This window comes from Helianthus annuus, chromosome 8, assembly GCF_002127325.2.
Source record: "Helianthus annuus cultivar XRQ/B chromosome 8, HanXRQr2.0-SUNRISE, whole genome shotgun sequence".
In the NCBI taxonomy this organism is placed as follows: domain Eukaryota; kingdom Viridiplantae; phylum Streptophyta; class Magnoliopsida; order Asterales; family Asteraceae; genus Helianthus; species Helianthus annuus.
In genome coordinates this window covers 153,264,038-153,281,248 of record NC_035440.2, presented here as the reverse complement: position 1 = coordinate 153,281,248, position 17,211 = coordinate 153,264,038, and the positions used below count along the sequence as shown (strand labels likewise).

The 17,211-nt window shown below is 42.0% G+C and overlaps 1 protein-coding gene across 1 annotated transcript; it reads right to left on the bottom strand.

Moving 5' to 3' along the window:
- Window positions 1-822: 822 nt before the first annotated feature.
- Window positions 823-16,473, bottom strand: LOC110870522. The gene is made up of 4 exons (XM_022119700.1): window positions 15,758-16,473; window positions 13,981-15,412; window positions 12,900-13,329; window positions 823-902 (listed from the first exon to the last, which is right to left on the bottom strand). The coding sequence occupies exons 1-4, from the start codon at window positions 16,471-16,473 to the stop codon at window positions 823-825; spliced, it is 2,658 nt and encodes an 885-aa protein (XP_021975392.1).
- Between the last annotated feature and the right edge of the window lie 738 nt (window positions 16,474-17,211).

The following is a 17,211-nucleotide window of genomic DNA, read 5'->3' as shown; positions in this document are numbered from 1 at the left end:
CCTACGAGGCCAAGGAGACAGGCCTCGTGTGCCCAGCTTGGCCGGTTGACTCTTGGGTGGCCAAACTAAAGGAGCTTGGAGGAAAAGCTGTGCCACTCCCTATAGAAGCCGGTGAGTCCTCTAAGTCTGCAGAGGTGGTGGATCAGGCTGGAGACAAGAAGGATGCTGGAGCGGATGCTGGTGAGGATGCTGGGCAGGATGCTGGTGCTGAGAAGCCGGTGAAGGCTGGAGAGGATGTCGCTGTGTGAGGGCATCTGAGTGGGCGATGATGGATATTGATGCTTAGGCCGGAGCCCACTTTTTTAGATTCGATGGTTGATGTTTTGAACAATTTACTCTTCTTTTTTGTTGAACAATTTTAATTTCCTGCACGTAGACAATATGATGGCCAAAGGTGGAGGGATCCTGAGTTTCAGGACGAAGCCCTTGGTCATCAGTTAGTATGGTTTATTTTGAACGCTTTTAACAAGTGAAGGTGGAGGTATCTTGGGTTCCAAGACGAAGCCTTCATTTGTTAAGTAAATATGTTGGAAAACTAACCCTGCTTTTGGTGGATGGGTCTCGGTTTGAGACGAAGCCAAAAGCATAATCTTTTGCTATGTTAATAATATAACCCTTTTTTGGCTTTATTCCTTCCATTACATGAATTTTACTTATGAAAATTGTTTTGTTTGAGAACTCTTGGAAATATTATGGGAACATCATCTAAGAATATCCTGATAAGTATCTTAAGAGATATCCTGGTCAGGATATCACCATATAACTTAGAAAACTTAAGTCTTTTGAGAAAAGGAGAGATCATACCAAAGACTCTTGGAGAGTCTAATCTTCCACCTTAGGAATGTCCCCAGTGCATAGTTGTAATCTTGGATCCAACCTTTGAGTAGTATAATATATGTCCCCTGCATGTGACACAGAAATGCAAATGTACTCATGTTCTGGCTTGAATAAATTCCAAACACCTCGAGGCAAAAACCTTGTTATCCTGAAATGAATCCTCAACATACTGGGGTAAACCCTTAATATCCTGGGGATAAACCCTGAGTTTCATGCGCTACAGGCGGGAGTGTATAAACTCCAAGACTTAGAAAGGTGAAAACCTTTAAACCTTAGAGAGTATGAAAATACCCTTTCGTGAGAGAGGGTGATCAATCCTCATATACCTTTAGGATTCAGGATATAGCCAACAGTAACGAAATTGTCAGCCACTTTTACATGGACTGGTCCCGCCACCTTGAACTATCCCTGAATAACTTGCGCTCCAGGCGGGGTGTTTAAACCCAATTCAGAAGAAAGGTGAATACCTTTAAACCTATGAAGGGATCAGTATCCCTTAAACGTGAGAGAGGGGGCCAATCCTCTAATCTTTCGAGTTATCCTGCTGTATCCTGAAAAATATCTTGCAAAACAATTGTAAACTAAGGTGGGTGTTAGCTTGGCTAACACCCCTCCGATGCTTAAGTCAGTATTGGGTTACAAAGAACAAATTAAACCAAACATATTTAAAAAAGGTAGAATTCATACCATCTTGAGTTAGAAATTATATTCTAAACTCACTTGAAATAGAGCTTAAGGTGTATAGCATTCCAAGACCTCGGTAGCATATCCCCCTCCATATTCTTGAGTCTGTATGCTCCTTTCCCTGCCTCTGATTCAACTTCGTATGGTCCTTCCCATTTTGGAGCTAACTTGCCATCGGCAGGATTAGTAGTATTCTGAAAAGCCTTTCTTAACACCCAATCTCCAACCTTAAATCTTCTGGTCCTAATGTTCTTGTTATATGCCCTGGATATTCTCTGTTGATATGCTGCCATTCTTAGCCTTGCCGCATCTCTCTTCTCATCTATAGTGTCTAAATCCTGACTCAAGGCTTCAGGATTCTGCTCAGGATCACTTAGGGTAGATCTCGCAGTGGGTATCGTCATTTCTGTCGGAATCATTGCTTCTGCTCCAAATACCAAGGAAAATGGGGTTTGGCCTGTTGCATTCTTTACCGTTGTCCTATCAGCCCATAAAACAAAGGGTAATTCTTCTGCCCATCTTCCTTTTTTGGCTCCAAGCCTTTTCTTTAAGTTATTGACAATTATCTTGTTTGAGGATTCTGCTTGTCCATTCGCTTAAGGATGTACTGGAGTAGATGTTACCATTTTGATTCCCCAACTCTTGCAAAAGTCAGTAGTTCTCTTGCTTATAAACTGAGAACCATTGTCACAGATTATTTCGGCTGGTATTCCGAATCTGGTCAGGATATTCCTCTTTATAAAGGATACTACTTCTTGGTCTCTGACTTGAACAAATGCTTCCGCTTCGACCCACTTAGAGAAATAGTCCGTCATTGCTAGCATAAAAACTTTTCCTCCCGGGGCTTTTGGTAGCTTTCCCACTATATCCATACCCCACTTCATAAATGGCCAAGGGGAAACAATAGGATACAATGGTTCAGTAGGTTGATGCAGTATGTTACTATGTCTCTGACATGCGCCACATCTTCGAGCATATTCTGCGGCATCTTTCCTCATTGTTGGCCAATAATATCCTGTCCTTAATACTTTTGAGAATAACGACCTGCCCCCAGTATGGTTACCACAATCCCCTTCATGTATATCCTGAAGTACTTCTTTGGCTTCAGGATCCTCCAAGCATCTCAGGTATGGTCCTGCAAGAGATTTCTTGTATAAAATATTATTTATAATAGTGAATCGTGATACCTTCATCCTAAATGCTTTAGGATTTTCATCTCCGGGGATATGTCCTTCCTTGAGATATCTCATGATTGTGGTCGTCCAGGATTTAGGATCCTCTTCAGGATATACCGCTCCAGGATCCTGAATACCTGCTACTTCTTTACCCTGAGGATTCGTTGCAGGATACAGGATATGTAATATCGGTATTGGGGTCCCTTCTGGTATCCTGATTGATGATCCCAAGTTTGCCAATGCGTCTGCTTCGGCGTTATCCTCTCTTGGTACCTGTTCAAGTGTAAAAATATCGAAATATCCTGCTAATTTTTTAAGAATACCGAGGTATTCAATTAGTTTCTCACCCTTGACTGCATAGGATCCATTAAAATGATTAGTAATTAACAAGGAATCAACATATACTTGCAAATTCTTGATATTCATATTCTTAGCCAACTCTAATCCTGCAATTAAAGCTTCATATTCTGCCTCATTGTTAGTAGCAGGGAATTCACATCTAACAGCCTGGGGTATTATGTCCCCCTGTGGCGATTTTAGTAGTATACCTAAACCTACACCCCTTACATTAGATGCACCATCAGTATATAATATCTAGGATTCTAAGTTCTCTCCTAGTTGTTGCACTTCTAGGTCTAATTCATTTTGAATATCACTACTGAAATCAGCCACAAAGTCTGCTAGAGCCTGAGACTTTATTGCATTTCTAGGTTCATATATTAAATCATAGGCACTTAATTTTACCGACCACTTAGCCATTCTTCCCGACATCTCCGGTTTCCTAAGTACATTCTTAACAGGATAATTAGTTTTAACATGAATCCTATGTGTTTCAAAATAATGTCTAAGCTTTGTTGATGCCATTACTAGAGCCAGTATTAGTTTTTCTAGGTGAGAATATCTAGTTTCAGCATTTAACAAACTTTTGCTAACATAATAAACAGGATACTGCTGACCTTCGTGATCCTTTACGAGTACTGCACTTACTGCATTCCCTGATACTGCCAGATACAAGGATAATGGTTCACCATCCTCAGGCTTCATCAATAGAGGCGCGGTTGAGAGATACTGCTTCAAATCCTGCAGGGCTGCTTCATGCTTCTCGCCCCATTCAAATTTCTTATTCTTTTTCAGGATATCATAGAATTCTTTACACTTTTCCGAGGATCTTGAAATAAACCTATTCAAGGATGCCACTCGTCCTGTTAACCGTTGAACATCCTTTATATTCGAGAGTGACTTTATATCCAAGATAGCTTTGATCTACTCCGGGCTTGCCTCTATCCCTCTTTTTGTCACCATGTAACCTAAAAACTTTCCTGCCCCCACTCCAAAATGGCACTTTGCAGGATTAAGTTTCATATTATACTGGTCCAGGATATCGAATGCTCCTTTAATATCCTGAAGATGATCCTCAGCTTTCTTGGATTTGACCACCATATCGTCAATGTACACCTCCATGGTGTCCCCCAGTTTGTCTTTAAACATCATGTTCACCAATATCTGGTACATTGCACCTGCATTTTTTAAACCGAAAGGCATAGCAGTATAACAGTAAATACCTGTTGGCGTCATGAAAGCTGTATCCTCCTGGTCCGAAGGTTCCATTTGAATCTGCTGGAATCCTGAGGATGCATCCATGAAGGTCAACATTTCATGACCGGCAGTGGCATCCACCATCGAGTCTATATGAGGCAGAGGGAATGGGTCTTTTGGACAAGTTTTGTTCAGGTCTGTGTAGTCTACACAGACTCTCCACTTCCCATTCTTCTTTTGAACCACTACCACATTTGCTAGCCATCTAGGGAATTTGACTTCTCTAATCATCCTGGACTTCAATACTCTTTCAACTTCCTCTTGGATAATTGCATTCCGCTCAGGGGCGAATTTCCTTCTCTTTTGTTGTATAGGCTTGAATGACCTGTCAATTCCAAGCTTGTGAGTAATAATGTCTTTAGATATACCTGTCATGTCCTCATGCTTCCATGCGAATGTTGACATCCTGCATTTCAAAAAGTTAGTTAACTGCTCTTCAATATCCTGAGGGATATTGGTCCCTACGAGCACCGAGATATCAGGATTATCCTGATCCAGGATAACTTTCTTCACATCCTGCTCCGGATTCTCCACAATATCCTGGGCCCGCATCTTTAATTGCTATGCTGCACTCGGTTTGGTCGAGGATTTCATTGAGGATGAGTAACATTCTTTCGCCTCTTGCTGATCACTATCGATCTTGACAACCCCCCAAGGGGTAGGGATCTTGATGCATTGGTGATATGTCGATGGTACGGCCTTCATATCGTGAATCCACGGTCTTCCTAGGATGATGTTATAGCAGGATAGAGAATCCATCACACAGAAACGTTGCATCTTGTTGACTCCTTCAACGTATACTGGCAACTTTATCTCTCCAACTGTGTTTCTAGCCTCTCCGCTGAACCCAACAAGCACGGTAGACTTTGAAGTGATATCCATTGGAGACACATTCATTCTCTTCAGAGTTTCTAGTTGGATTATGTTGACGGAGCTGCCATTATCAACCAGTATCCTGCGTACAAAATGGTTAGCCACATATAATGTTATTACTAGAGCATCATGGTGAGGATCCTGGACAGTATCCCTGTCATCTGCATCAAAAGTGATCACTTTGTCAGTTGTGAGGGTAGTCATCCTGACAGGTTTGTCTCCCCTTTCGGCCTTAGCTTCTTTTGCATGTCTCTTTGCCGCCGAATACGAAGTCCCACAAATGTCGGATCCTCCCGAAATGAAGTTAATTATCTTGGCATCCGCGGGAGGTGATGCTGCTCGCTCAGGATCCTTCTCAGTATCCTGACCTTTATTCTTCTTTCTTCCCAAGAGATCTTTCAGATATCCCTTGCTTAGAAGATAGCTTATTTCTTTCCTTAGAGCAATGCAATCCTCAGTTACATGTCCGAAATCTTCGTGGAAAGCACACCATTTTGACTTATCTTTCCAATCAGCCTTTTGTTGATTCTTTCGAGGCCACCTAGCCTTGTCTCCTAGACCCTGCATGGCATACATGAATTCGGGAATGTTAACAGAAAAGCAATATTCAGACAACTCAGGATACTCTTCAGGATCCTCATCTTCGACAGCATTCACTCTCTTGTTTTCATTTCTACCATATGGCTTAGGCCGATATGACTTGAATGAGGATTCTGACTTCCTGTTAGTTGACTCATAAGTGTTAGATGAGTTCATCCTTTCTTGCATCTTCCTGTCATCCTCCAGACGGATATCTCAAAGCCCTGTTACGAGCCTCGTCGAGATTCCTGCAGGGATTCATTACCAGATCCTGATAAAACTGAGAATCCTTCTGTAATCCCATCTTGAAAGCTTGCACAGCTGTTGCAACATCAAGATGTGGGATATCCAAGGATTCTCGACTGAATTTGTTCACATAATCCCTCAAGGATTCCTAAGGCCCTTGAGTTATCCTGTAAAGATCACTGGTTAGTTTCTCAAAACTCCGACTACAAGAAAATTGACTGTTAAATAAATTAACCAAATGAGCAAACGAAGTAATAGAGTGAGGAGGAACGTTTAACAGCCATTTTAAGGCTGGTCCTGTTAGAGTAGAACCAAATCCCTTGCATAAGCACGCTTCCTTGAGCTCCGGGGGGATAGGGTTAATCTCCATTCTCTCCCTATACTGAGCAATATGCTCCTCAGGATCCGTAGTTCCGTCGTAAAGCTTCATGTTGGGGGTTTGAAATCTCTTTGGGATTTCGGCATCACAGATAGGATGTGCAAAACGAGATATCTTATGGCTGTCTTGGGACACTTCCGGGATCGGCTGGACCACCCCAGGTACACTGGATATCATGTCCTTCAACTTTTGAAGTTCCCTAGTAAGTGCTGATGTCACACCTGTATCCTGCAAAGATCCACTATTGTTAGTAGCATGAGTATTATTATTATTTGACACGTTACCCGTTGGAGGATTTTGCCCATATCCTGAAACATATCCTGAGCTCCTCATGGTTGACATCCTGACCGAGGAGGGTATTTCAGGAGTATGATTCTGAGAAAGACTGGGCACAATATTCCCCCTGTTATCCTCAGTATACACAGCTGAACTAAAGTTCAACGCCCTGGGGTGTAATGGAGTGACATTATCCTCAGCAGATCTGCTCGAGCCAGACTTCAGGAGTTGTATTTCCCTTAAAAGCATTTGGTTTGTTTCCTGTTGCTGCCTCATTTGTTCCTGCACACTTCCAAATAAAGTAAGAATTTCATCATTAGAAGCTAGAACGGGAGCAGATTCCTGAACACTGCGGGTAGGGATAATATCCTGAGGTCGTGAAGAGGCTGGCGTCCTTGGAGGAGGTGGTGGAAGCACCGAACCAGTAGTAGCAGAAGTCATAGCAGACACAGTAGAGGAACTCATGTTTGATCTTGAGGCCATTATGGACAATGTGGCAAAAAGTTTTGAAAATAGAAAACTGATTAGCGATTTCACAAAAATTTTTAGTAAAGAGAGCACCACTTGCCCCACGGTGGGCGCCAAATTGTTTTGGTAAAAAATTACCGAAGCAATTTAGTGATCAAATTAGTTAAGTGAGGTAGTGTGCTAAAAAGTGTGTTGAAAATATGCTGGTTATGTTGTTTTGAAAAACAGTGTTCAGGATACGGCTCAGGATATTGAGCTGTATCTATGATCAAACAATGAGCAAAAAGTAAAGGGGTTGACACGAGATGTACGAGGAAAGCCCTTGATCAATCTAGATCGCCGGCATAAAACCTCGGGAGCTGACAATCGCAGCTGCCTAGTTCTTCTATTGCTTCAAATATCAGGATACAGTGCAGGATATTGACCAGATCGCTAAGTGTTACAATGCTTTGTGTGAGAGTACAAGTTGCGAGAGAACAAGTGTGTAAGTGTAGTGAGTGTAGCGGTGATGTCCTATTCGATCTGGTATACCCACCTATTTATAGTAATCAAATACAAACTGAAATTCCTACAAATACGGGATGCTTCCGAATATTCCATTGTTAACGTTGTAGTCCGGGTAATGCGGCTTCAACGTCTTCATTTGAACGACCTGGACCGAGTCTCTTGGAGAAAGAGTCTTTGTAAACGTTGGGCACCTGTACGCGTACTCCTGCACTCAACACGTTAGTAATCCTGAGGATACTATTCAGGATATTATAGACATCCTGAATGAGCATCTCGGATATAAGCAGATATCATTTATTCAAGATATAACCCAAGATATTTCCCAGGATATGAGGAGCTCAGAATTTTACCCATAACAATCCCCAGCCCACTGCCCGGGGCAAATTCTCTTTCCACTCCCATACTCACTGCCACAATTCCACCACAAACAAAACTTTTGTTGGAAGCACTTGATATAACTCAAATAGCAATCAGTTCCTATCAACCACCTATCACTGAGAGCATGCCACAGAAAGTGACTGAGTCTGAGCTCCCTATCATTGCTAACCCACCAACAACACCTGAGGAGGTTACACTGCAGGATGTACAATTACTTCCTGTTAGTAGTTCAAGTGAGCAGCTACTACAAGTGTTGAACCCACTGGTTTACACTTGGATAGTAGTTTCATTAATCAGACTTCCTTGAAGGCAATTTCTTCTATGGGAACCTTTCTAAACACTGGTGTGTATCCTGTATTGACTGGTGAGCTTAGATTGGTAACCTCTGCTGAGGAAAGAAGTCCCCAGTTCCAAGAAAAAGGGGCAACAGGGGATGACTTTTGGGAAAGGTTTTGAAAAACTGATTAGGCCGTCGATTTTAAGCTTTCTTAAAATCCTTGTGTCCCCGGCAACGGCGCCAAAAACTTGATGTGTGCGTGGTGTGTTATATTTTAGGTGTATATTTTAAGCCCTTTTTACACTTTTTAGCCAAGTTTTAAATTTATAAAACATGATATTTACTAACACTAAACACACATATGGGCAAGTGCACCCATTGTGGACGTAGTATAGTGTTGGTAAGATACCGAGGTCGTCCAAGGACACAAGAGCTTTTAATACCGGTTTATCCTCAACGTCTAATCAAATCAAAAAGTTAGAAAAAGATTTTTAAACTAGAAAAATAAAACTAACTAAAATGCTGAAAAATAAAATAAAAACAGATAGACAAGATGAATCACTTGGATCCGACTCGTGTGTAGTGTAACCTTTGATTATTTTTGCACTTTTGCACTTGTTTAAAAGATTATCTTAGTTATTGTAGTAGGCCCCTCTTTTGAAGGCGACGTTACCCTCAACCCAGTAGTTTGAGTTAGCAAGGATACAATCCTAAAGGGTCGGATTATTGAAAGATAATTAATTAAGTTATTAATGCATAATGTGGTAGGCCCCTCTTTTAAAGGCGACGTTACCCTCGGCTAAGTAGTCTGAGTCAGCAGGGATACAGTCCTAAGCAGCCGGGTTAAAGTTTTAATAGTAGTTTAACTTATGAGGGGGTCAAAAAGTTTGGACCCCCGCCTCCAATACCGTTGGGTATTGAAGGAGGTCCTACTAAATTTGACCCAGGTCCTTTGCAGGATCTATACACTGAACAATGGCAAGACTCTTACCAAACCGTTCTCTTAACCGCCGACCAGGTAGCCAACATACCTCCATATAGACCGTGGAGATATGAATGGTGAAAATCTTTTATTTTATATAGACAGTAAAATAATGCCAAGACACCACGGACAAACGATAAGGAAGAATCACCTCCAACATAAGAAACTAGTTATTAAAGTCATTAATACATAACCAATTAAAAAGTGCAAAAGATTAAAAATAAAAAGTATTACACTAAACACTTGTCTTCACCAAGTGATGTAAGAGACTTAGGCAAACATGGCCTTTGATTGTCAAGAACTCTTACGATCAATCTTGGATCCCGAGACGACTCACGCGCTTTATGATGGACAATGGATGATGGTGGTGGATGATGGTGTTGTGATGGTGGTGGGTGGTGGGTGAAGTGTGAGAGAGGTGGTGTGCCAAGGGATGAGTTGCAAGAGCTCCAAGCACTCCTATTTATAGGCTGAACAGAAGCTCGGGCATGGCCCCATGTCCATTGGGCACGGCCCCGTGTCCATCATCCTCTCTTTCTTCATTAAATACAGTTTGTCTGCATTAGTTGACCACGCCCCTGTGTTCGCTGAGCACGACCCCGTGTGCAGAAGCATATCTGTACTATCAAGATTTGCCTGGATTCCGCGAATCTTATAGTTGACCATGGCCCCGTGTCCGCTGAGCACGGCCCCGTGGTGGGCGATGGAAACTTCTACAACTTTGTCTTTTCTGCTGACACTTGGGCACGCCCCCGTGCTCATTGAGCACGGGGCGTGTTCAGCCCTCTGTTTCCTTGCTTTCCTTGGGAAGATGCTGTTGGGAGGCCGGGCATGCCACGTTTGTTCCTTTTCTTGTATTTATGTTAGATTTAGCTGCCTTTTTGCTTCTTTTGTTTATTTGAGCTCATTGAATCCTGAAAATACAAAAGGAAGACAAAAGCACACTTTTTCCAACATTAGTACTAAAAAAGGGTTAGTTTTATGCCACAATTAATGTAATTTACATGTTGCATTTTGTGCACATCAAATACCCCCACACTTGAATCTTTGCTTGTCCTCAAGCAAAACTCTTTATAATGTGGCTTTTTCACTCCCAAATGGAATGGGTAGAAGAGAAGGTTTTTGGGCTTGTCATAGAGTGTCGGGATTTCCAAGATTCATTATTAAGTTTTATTTTTATTTATTTACAATCCTATTCGTCATGATTTATTAAAAACGTTTCATAAGATAAATTACTTATTAGGGCATAACATGCCTCTTTAAAATTCCATTTATATACAAGTTCACATACCTCACGGGGGATCACTCAACACTCGGCCGAAGGTGTATTTTTAGTGAATCACTCGAAAGCGGCATGGAACTTACTCTTACCATAAGCTTGTCAAGCAATCAATCCTCCTCCTTTTTAACTATATACCTTTGTAAATATCAAGAGGACTTTTTGGGTGAAGGGTTAGGCTTGGGCTAAGGTGAGTGGTTGGGTTAGTGGTTAGTAAAATGGCGAAAAGCGTAAAAAGCGTCGGTTTTTTTTGAAAGACTTTTTATTTTTGACAATTTATTTTATTTTGATGAACCATTTCTTTCAAACAAAGTTATTTTTGATAAACTTGTTTGTTTATTTAGTTTCATCATAATAATTTTTTTTTTCATAAGTCATAAAAAAACCGAGCTTTGTTACTAAAAGAAAGGGTTAAAATAAAAAAAAAGGGTTTAGGTGGGTAAAAAGGGTGTTTGTTTTGAGTTAAGAAATGAAAAGGTTTAGGCTCAAAGGGGTTAACTAGGGGGATTTTGGGTAGGTGGTAAAAAAGAAAAAATAATGGTGTAGAAAGAAAAAGGGTTAGTCCTAATGCCTCCATCATTTACTTACTCGGGTTTAAGTTGGTAAGGACCGGGAATGCATTGTCGTGGCAAGTTCTAGAGTCGTAAGAACCAAGCGGCTATTCACACAAGAAACGAAAAATGAGCATTTAGTGTAAAGATATGTATTTGTATGCTCAATAAAGGCTCAAAACTCACTTTTGTGGGAATGAGTTTTTATGTGATCAAGTATATATAATCAAATTTTAACTAAGTTTGTCATGCCGTTTCATAATTTTCTTATGTTGGTTCTTTTTATCACGGCGCTATCGGTTGTAAATTTGTAAAAATATAACCTTGTTAGAACTTGAAATTCCCAAATTAAACCTAGACAACTAAAAAGAAAATGAAAATTTTTGAAAAAAATTTGGGGTGATTAGCGGTTCCAATAGAGTTTTGTGTAAGGCTTGTTAATTAGGACTTGCAAGATTCAAAGTTTTAGCATCCCCCCCGACACTTAAATTACACATTGTCCTCAATGTGTCCCAAAAAATAAGTTTTTAGGTTGATTGAATGTGTAAAAGGGTGTTAAAAAGCAAAATTTTATGTTAGTGGTATTCCTCCGTGTCGGGTAGACACGACCCCGTGTTCAGGTGCTAGTAATGAAAACTTACAGAAGGTAGACACGTGGGCGTGTTGGCTGGACACGGCCCCGTGTCTGACAAAAATGTGCAAAAATAAACAAACAGCAGGTCTGGGGAAGTGGGCACGGGGGCGTGTCGGCCGAACACGACCCCGTGTAGACAATCTGCAAAGGTGAAAAACAGGTTTCTGGCTCCGGTTTTCCTGTCTCGGCTTTAGTAGTACTAATGTTTAGTACTCTAAGCCTCGTATGTACCTGTTTTATCAATCAACACCACACCAAACAATAGCAAACATCCTAGATTACCAAGTTCAACATCCATGTCACAAAGTTAAAAACAAATGCAGAAAAATAAAAAGAGTTAGGGAAAGTAAATTGTTCAACACTCGGCACGCAGGCCGGAAATTGTTTGATAGAAAAGAGGGGTTAAGCTGTGGGATTACCAACCAGCTGCTCCTGCTCCTACTCCACCCGCCTAGTCCATGTCTTCATCCTCGTCATCGCCTCCTCCTCCATGCCCCGCCATGTACTCCCGGATATTCCCGATGTCATCTTGGATATCGAAGATGTTTCTTTCAATGGCTCCGACCCGGTTGTATGTGTTGTTGGCGAGGTTATAGGTGTTCCTGGTGCACATAAGGTTTTCCTGCAACAGATCATGTAAACTTTGAAAGTTAGGAAAACCACCTCCTTGTGAGGAGGATTGGCTCGGATCACCGTGAGGCTGGTACTGGTAATGGGGAGGTTGTTGAAACTGTGGAGCGTGAAGGACTAGTGCCTCTTTCGGGTTCCATGCATGCCCCTGCATCCTCTGGAAGCTAACCGACCCGTCTTCCGCCTCATAGATTAGGTTCATGGAGCGGCAGATGTGTACATCCACTCTTGCCGACCATGGGCCCCTTTCGAAAGACCTAGGTATCTTCACGAAGTGCTTGAAGAGACGGTGTATCCATCCCTCGAAGAAGACATGGGTTGGTGCACTAGCAAGCCGGTTCCAGTGCATGTTTCAGAGCAGGAGATAAGGAACATCGAGGGGTCTTCGGGTATGAATGCAGTGAAGGACTATCAACTCTCTCAACCCAACAAAGCCACCGCTATCATGCCTTTGGCTAAGAGAGTAACCGAGGACCCTATGGATGTATCGGTAGAGGGGTCCCTCAACTTGGTACTCTTTGTGCTGCTTGAGTTGTAGTGCCCTTCACCAATCTGAGCCCACGTGGCTTGGCGTTCGTTCTCATCCAAATCTCGCACCCCTCCGGTGTTCTCTTCATTACCCGAATCTTCCTCCGTATACAGCCTAACTATTGACCCAAATTGTGCCATTGAGATCGAGTACCTTGTTCCACCGCATCGGAATGCCACCCTATCATTGTCGAAAGGGTCGCCCCTTGAATTGAAAGTGAAGGTGCTATAGAACTCCATAGTGCACTCGTGGACGGAGCGAAGTCGAGTGGTTAGGGCAATCCTTAGCGGGCCAGTAATGAGGTTGTTGAACCGGTCAAGTTGGTTCACCAGTGCTAACAGGTCCATACATGCTTGTCTCGGGTATTCTTCCGGTCTTGTTTGAAGTACGTCGTATCTTGCTCTAGCATCGAGCTCATTGGCGTTGAACCTTGTGAACTTCTTCGATATCTGAAAGGATATACCAAAATGTTAGCACGAAACGGTGAAATTTTCGGAGAAAACTGAAAACAGTGGGCTGGACACGGCCCCGTGCTCAGCGGGCACGACCCCGTGTCCAGGCGTCTGTTACTCAAAATTTCCATTTTTCGACCCGGTCCCGAAAACTTGAAAATTTTTGGTCAAGTACGTGCGGTTTCCCCCAAAAATGAAACCCCAAGTGCCGTTTTTCCCAAAACAAACCGTTTACCCCTTCAATTTTATCTTTTTCGGTTCAAAAACAAGGGTTTGGGGTTTTTGTGAGAAATCGGGCAAATCTATGAACAACACAAGTGGATTTACTTCCCATAACACTAATCTAAACTAGTGCTAACAGATTTATGCAAAAATTTGAGGTTCAATCCGGATGAACTTCAAGAACCCTAGATTTTTCCCCAAATTAGCACTTCGAATGGCCAAAATTTTCCTCCAGCCCCAACTAATGCTACCTCGAGGTTGGATATCCCACAAGCTTCTACCATTTAACTTATGCGAGTAGATCCATTGAACCCAAAGGGACTTCCGTTTAGTGAGAATACTCCAAATATGGTTAGTCATTAGAGCTTTATTAACATCCGATATGCTCCTAATGCCTAACCCACCTTCCTCCTTAGGCAAACAAACCTCAGCCCATGGCACCTTCCCTTTAACCCTACCCTGATTATTAGCGTTCCACAAGAACCGACGCATTAGCTTCTCCAGATCGTTTGTGACTCGAGCCGGAATGATAAATACTGAAGCCCAGTATATGTGCACAGACGACAAAACCGAATTGATTAGCTGTAATCTACCAGCAAAAGATAGCGACTTATTCAACCAACTATCAATTTTCTTCTCCATTCGGTCAAGCAAAGGCTTACAATCTTTAGACATCAGCTTAGTCGATATTAACGGCACCCCCAAGTATTTAACAGGCAACGTACCTTGATTAAACGGCATGACTTGGAGAATTTCCTGTTTCACAGGATGCGGCACATTGTAGAAATACACTGTACTCTTGGCTGGGCTCGGCTTCAGGCCCGAAGCATTGGTGAAAAGCTCAAGGGCATCTCTTACTTTCTTGAACAAAGTGACATCCCCGTGCACAAAAATGAAAAGGTCATCCGCAAACGACACATTAATAATCTTCTGTTTCGCACAGTGAGCATGGAACTTGAATCTCATAGCTGGACATGCACCCCGCTGAAGGAGTAACGAAAGAATTTCCATGACCAACGTGAACAGGTATGGCGACATAGGGTCACCCTGTCTTAACCCCCTCCTACCTTTGAAATACCCATGCAAATTACCATTGAGACTTATAGAGTAGGTGACCGAGGTAACACAAGCCATAATCCATGCAATCATCTTCCTATGTAACCCGAACCCATGAAGAACACTCTCCAAGAATGACCAGCTGACCGTGTCATAAGCTTTTTGGATATCTATCTTGAAAGCACATCTAGCCGGGCCCCGATTCAAATGATAGTTATGCATTAATTCCTGAGTCAGAAGGATGTTATCCGAAATTTTCCTACCCGGAACAAAGGCCGATTGATTTATGCTAACCAGAACACCCAAACTACCTTTTAATCTATCCGTAATGATCTTGCTAATACATTTATACAAGACATTACAGCACGATATAGGCCGATAATCAAGAACCGAATCAGGAGTTTCCACTTTAGGAACAAGAGCCAGAATCGTGTGATTTAGTTGCTTCAAAAGTTTACCATTATCAAAGAATTCTAAAACAGCATTAGAAACATCATTACCCACAATATCCCACGCATTCTTGAAGAAAGCCGAAGTATAACCATCAGGACCCGCGGCTTTATTCTCGGCAATACTAAACATAGCGTTCTTCACTTCCTCACGAGTAACCTGACGAACCATGATATTCGCATCATTAGAGCTCAAAACATTCATATCCAGATCCTCCATATTAATGCTCGACACTTGGTCTATGTGACCCAAGAAATTTTCGTAGTGATGAACAAGGGCACTGGGCACATTATCTCCTTCAAACCGATTACCAGCTACATCTTGAATCGTCTGAATTCTTCCTCTAGCATTCCTGCATTTAAGGGTATTGTGGAAGAATGCCGTGTTTGAATCACCAGCACACAACCACTCCACTTTTGACTTTTGCTTTAGAAAACATTCTTCATCATAGGCCGCAGTTCTAAATTGATTATGACACTCAGTTTCCTTTTCCCTCAAGCCGACATCTAGCGGGTTTTCATCCACTAGCTTCTAAATATCATCCAGCTGCTTCCTAAGCTCCGACACTCTATCATGCAGATTTCCTTGTTTGAACAAGAGTTTCCGCATTAAAGGTTTCAGATTTCGAAGCTTTTTTGTTACCGAGAATATTGTGAAACCTTGGACATTTTTCGTCCACTCCCGCTCCACAAACAACCTGAATTCTGGTTTGGAAGTAATGAAATTTGCAAATTTAAAAGGTTTCGGCTTCTCCTTAGTCGAGTTCGGCCATTTGAGAATGCATGGAGTATGATCCGAGATTCGAAAAGGAAGATAACACACAAACGCTTCAGGAAACATCTCTAAAAACTTCAAGTTCCCCATGACACGGTCAATTTTTTTTAACAAGCCAATACCCTGCTTAGGTTTCTGATTCCACGTATAGTGCAACCCATGGCCATTAATATCTACAAGCTCCGTATATTGAACACAATCATGAAACTCTCTCATGCCAATAGAACCCGTAGACGGACCATATAAAGAGTCTTCCACATGAAGGGCCGAGTTGAAATCCCCCATAACTACGCAAGGCTTATCATGACAAAGGCTTTTATGAATACACAGAGTTTCCCATAAGCGTCTTCTCTCCTGATACGAATTCTTTGCATAGACAAAAGAACAGAAAACAGCATTATTATCATGTTTAGGACATATTTGTGTATGAATAACCTGGTCCTCCTGAGATAAGACCATGAGATCCACAACGTCCGAGTTCCATCCCAAAATGATTCTAGTACCTCGCTCACACAAATCCCCATTCGACGTCCAAGCCCAATTACGGAAAACAACTTTACACACCTTATCTAAGTTTTTAACATCCACATGAGATTCTAGAACAGCACAAACAGCTAACCGATTTTCAGACACAAGCATACGAACCTCCTTTTGTTTCAGGGGTTGGTTCAAACCCCTTATATTCCAAGAAGCTATGCTATCCCTTCAAACCGACAATACCGGGAGTGCTTGCCCCCTCAGAAACTTGGCATTGTTCATGCCTCATAAAATCAGCGGTTTCCGTTGGAACTGTTTCCACTACCTCTTCATCAGAACGCGTATACTTCCCATCATGTTTCTTCAAGACTGGCCGCTTCTCATTATCATTCCGTGTACCACCATCCGTGACTTGTATATCATCCGTAGCTAGAACCTCAAACGAGTTTCTGGTTTTCACACTACTACCCACCTTGTTATCCACTTTATCATCCTTAGTACCGGAAGTACTCGGGCCAGGTTTGTTAACTTTCGGCTTGTAGATAAACTTCGGTTTTGGTTTCTTTTGAACAACTCCTACCCTAGCCGTCTTCCTCTTCTCCGTTATAAACCCCTCCTCATCAACAACCACATGTTTCGGATTATTGTTCACATTCTTTACACACGTATGATCATTATGGCCAAAAACACAACAAACCGAACACCTTTGCGGCTTCCATTCATATTCCACCTTAACTCTTTCAGTAATATACCCATCCTCATCCAACTTCGGGATAACAACAATAATATGATCCTTCAGCTCATTGTCAACATTAACTTCGATTAAAGCACGAGCAAAACTACTCCTCCCCCAATTATCCGAACACATATCAGTTGTATAACCATCTAATCTTTTTGGGG

Bases quoted from the DNA above. Each gene is read 5' to 3' on its own strand.
- LOC110870522 (XM_022119700.1), bottom strand. From the start codon at position 16,473: ATGCTTGTGTCTGAAAATCGGTTAGCTGTTTGTGCTGTTCTAGAATCT. The intron at 15,413-15,757 runs GTTGTTTGTGGA...CCTTAAATGCAG, and splicing joins ACTTCCAAACCAGAATTCAG to GAATGCTAGAGGAAGAATTC. The intron at 13,330-13,980 runs GTTTGTTTGCCT...ATATCCTTTCAG, and splicing joins GGAAGGTGCCATGGGCTGAG to ATATCGAAGAAGTTCACAAG.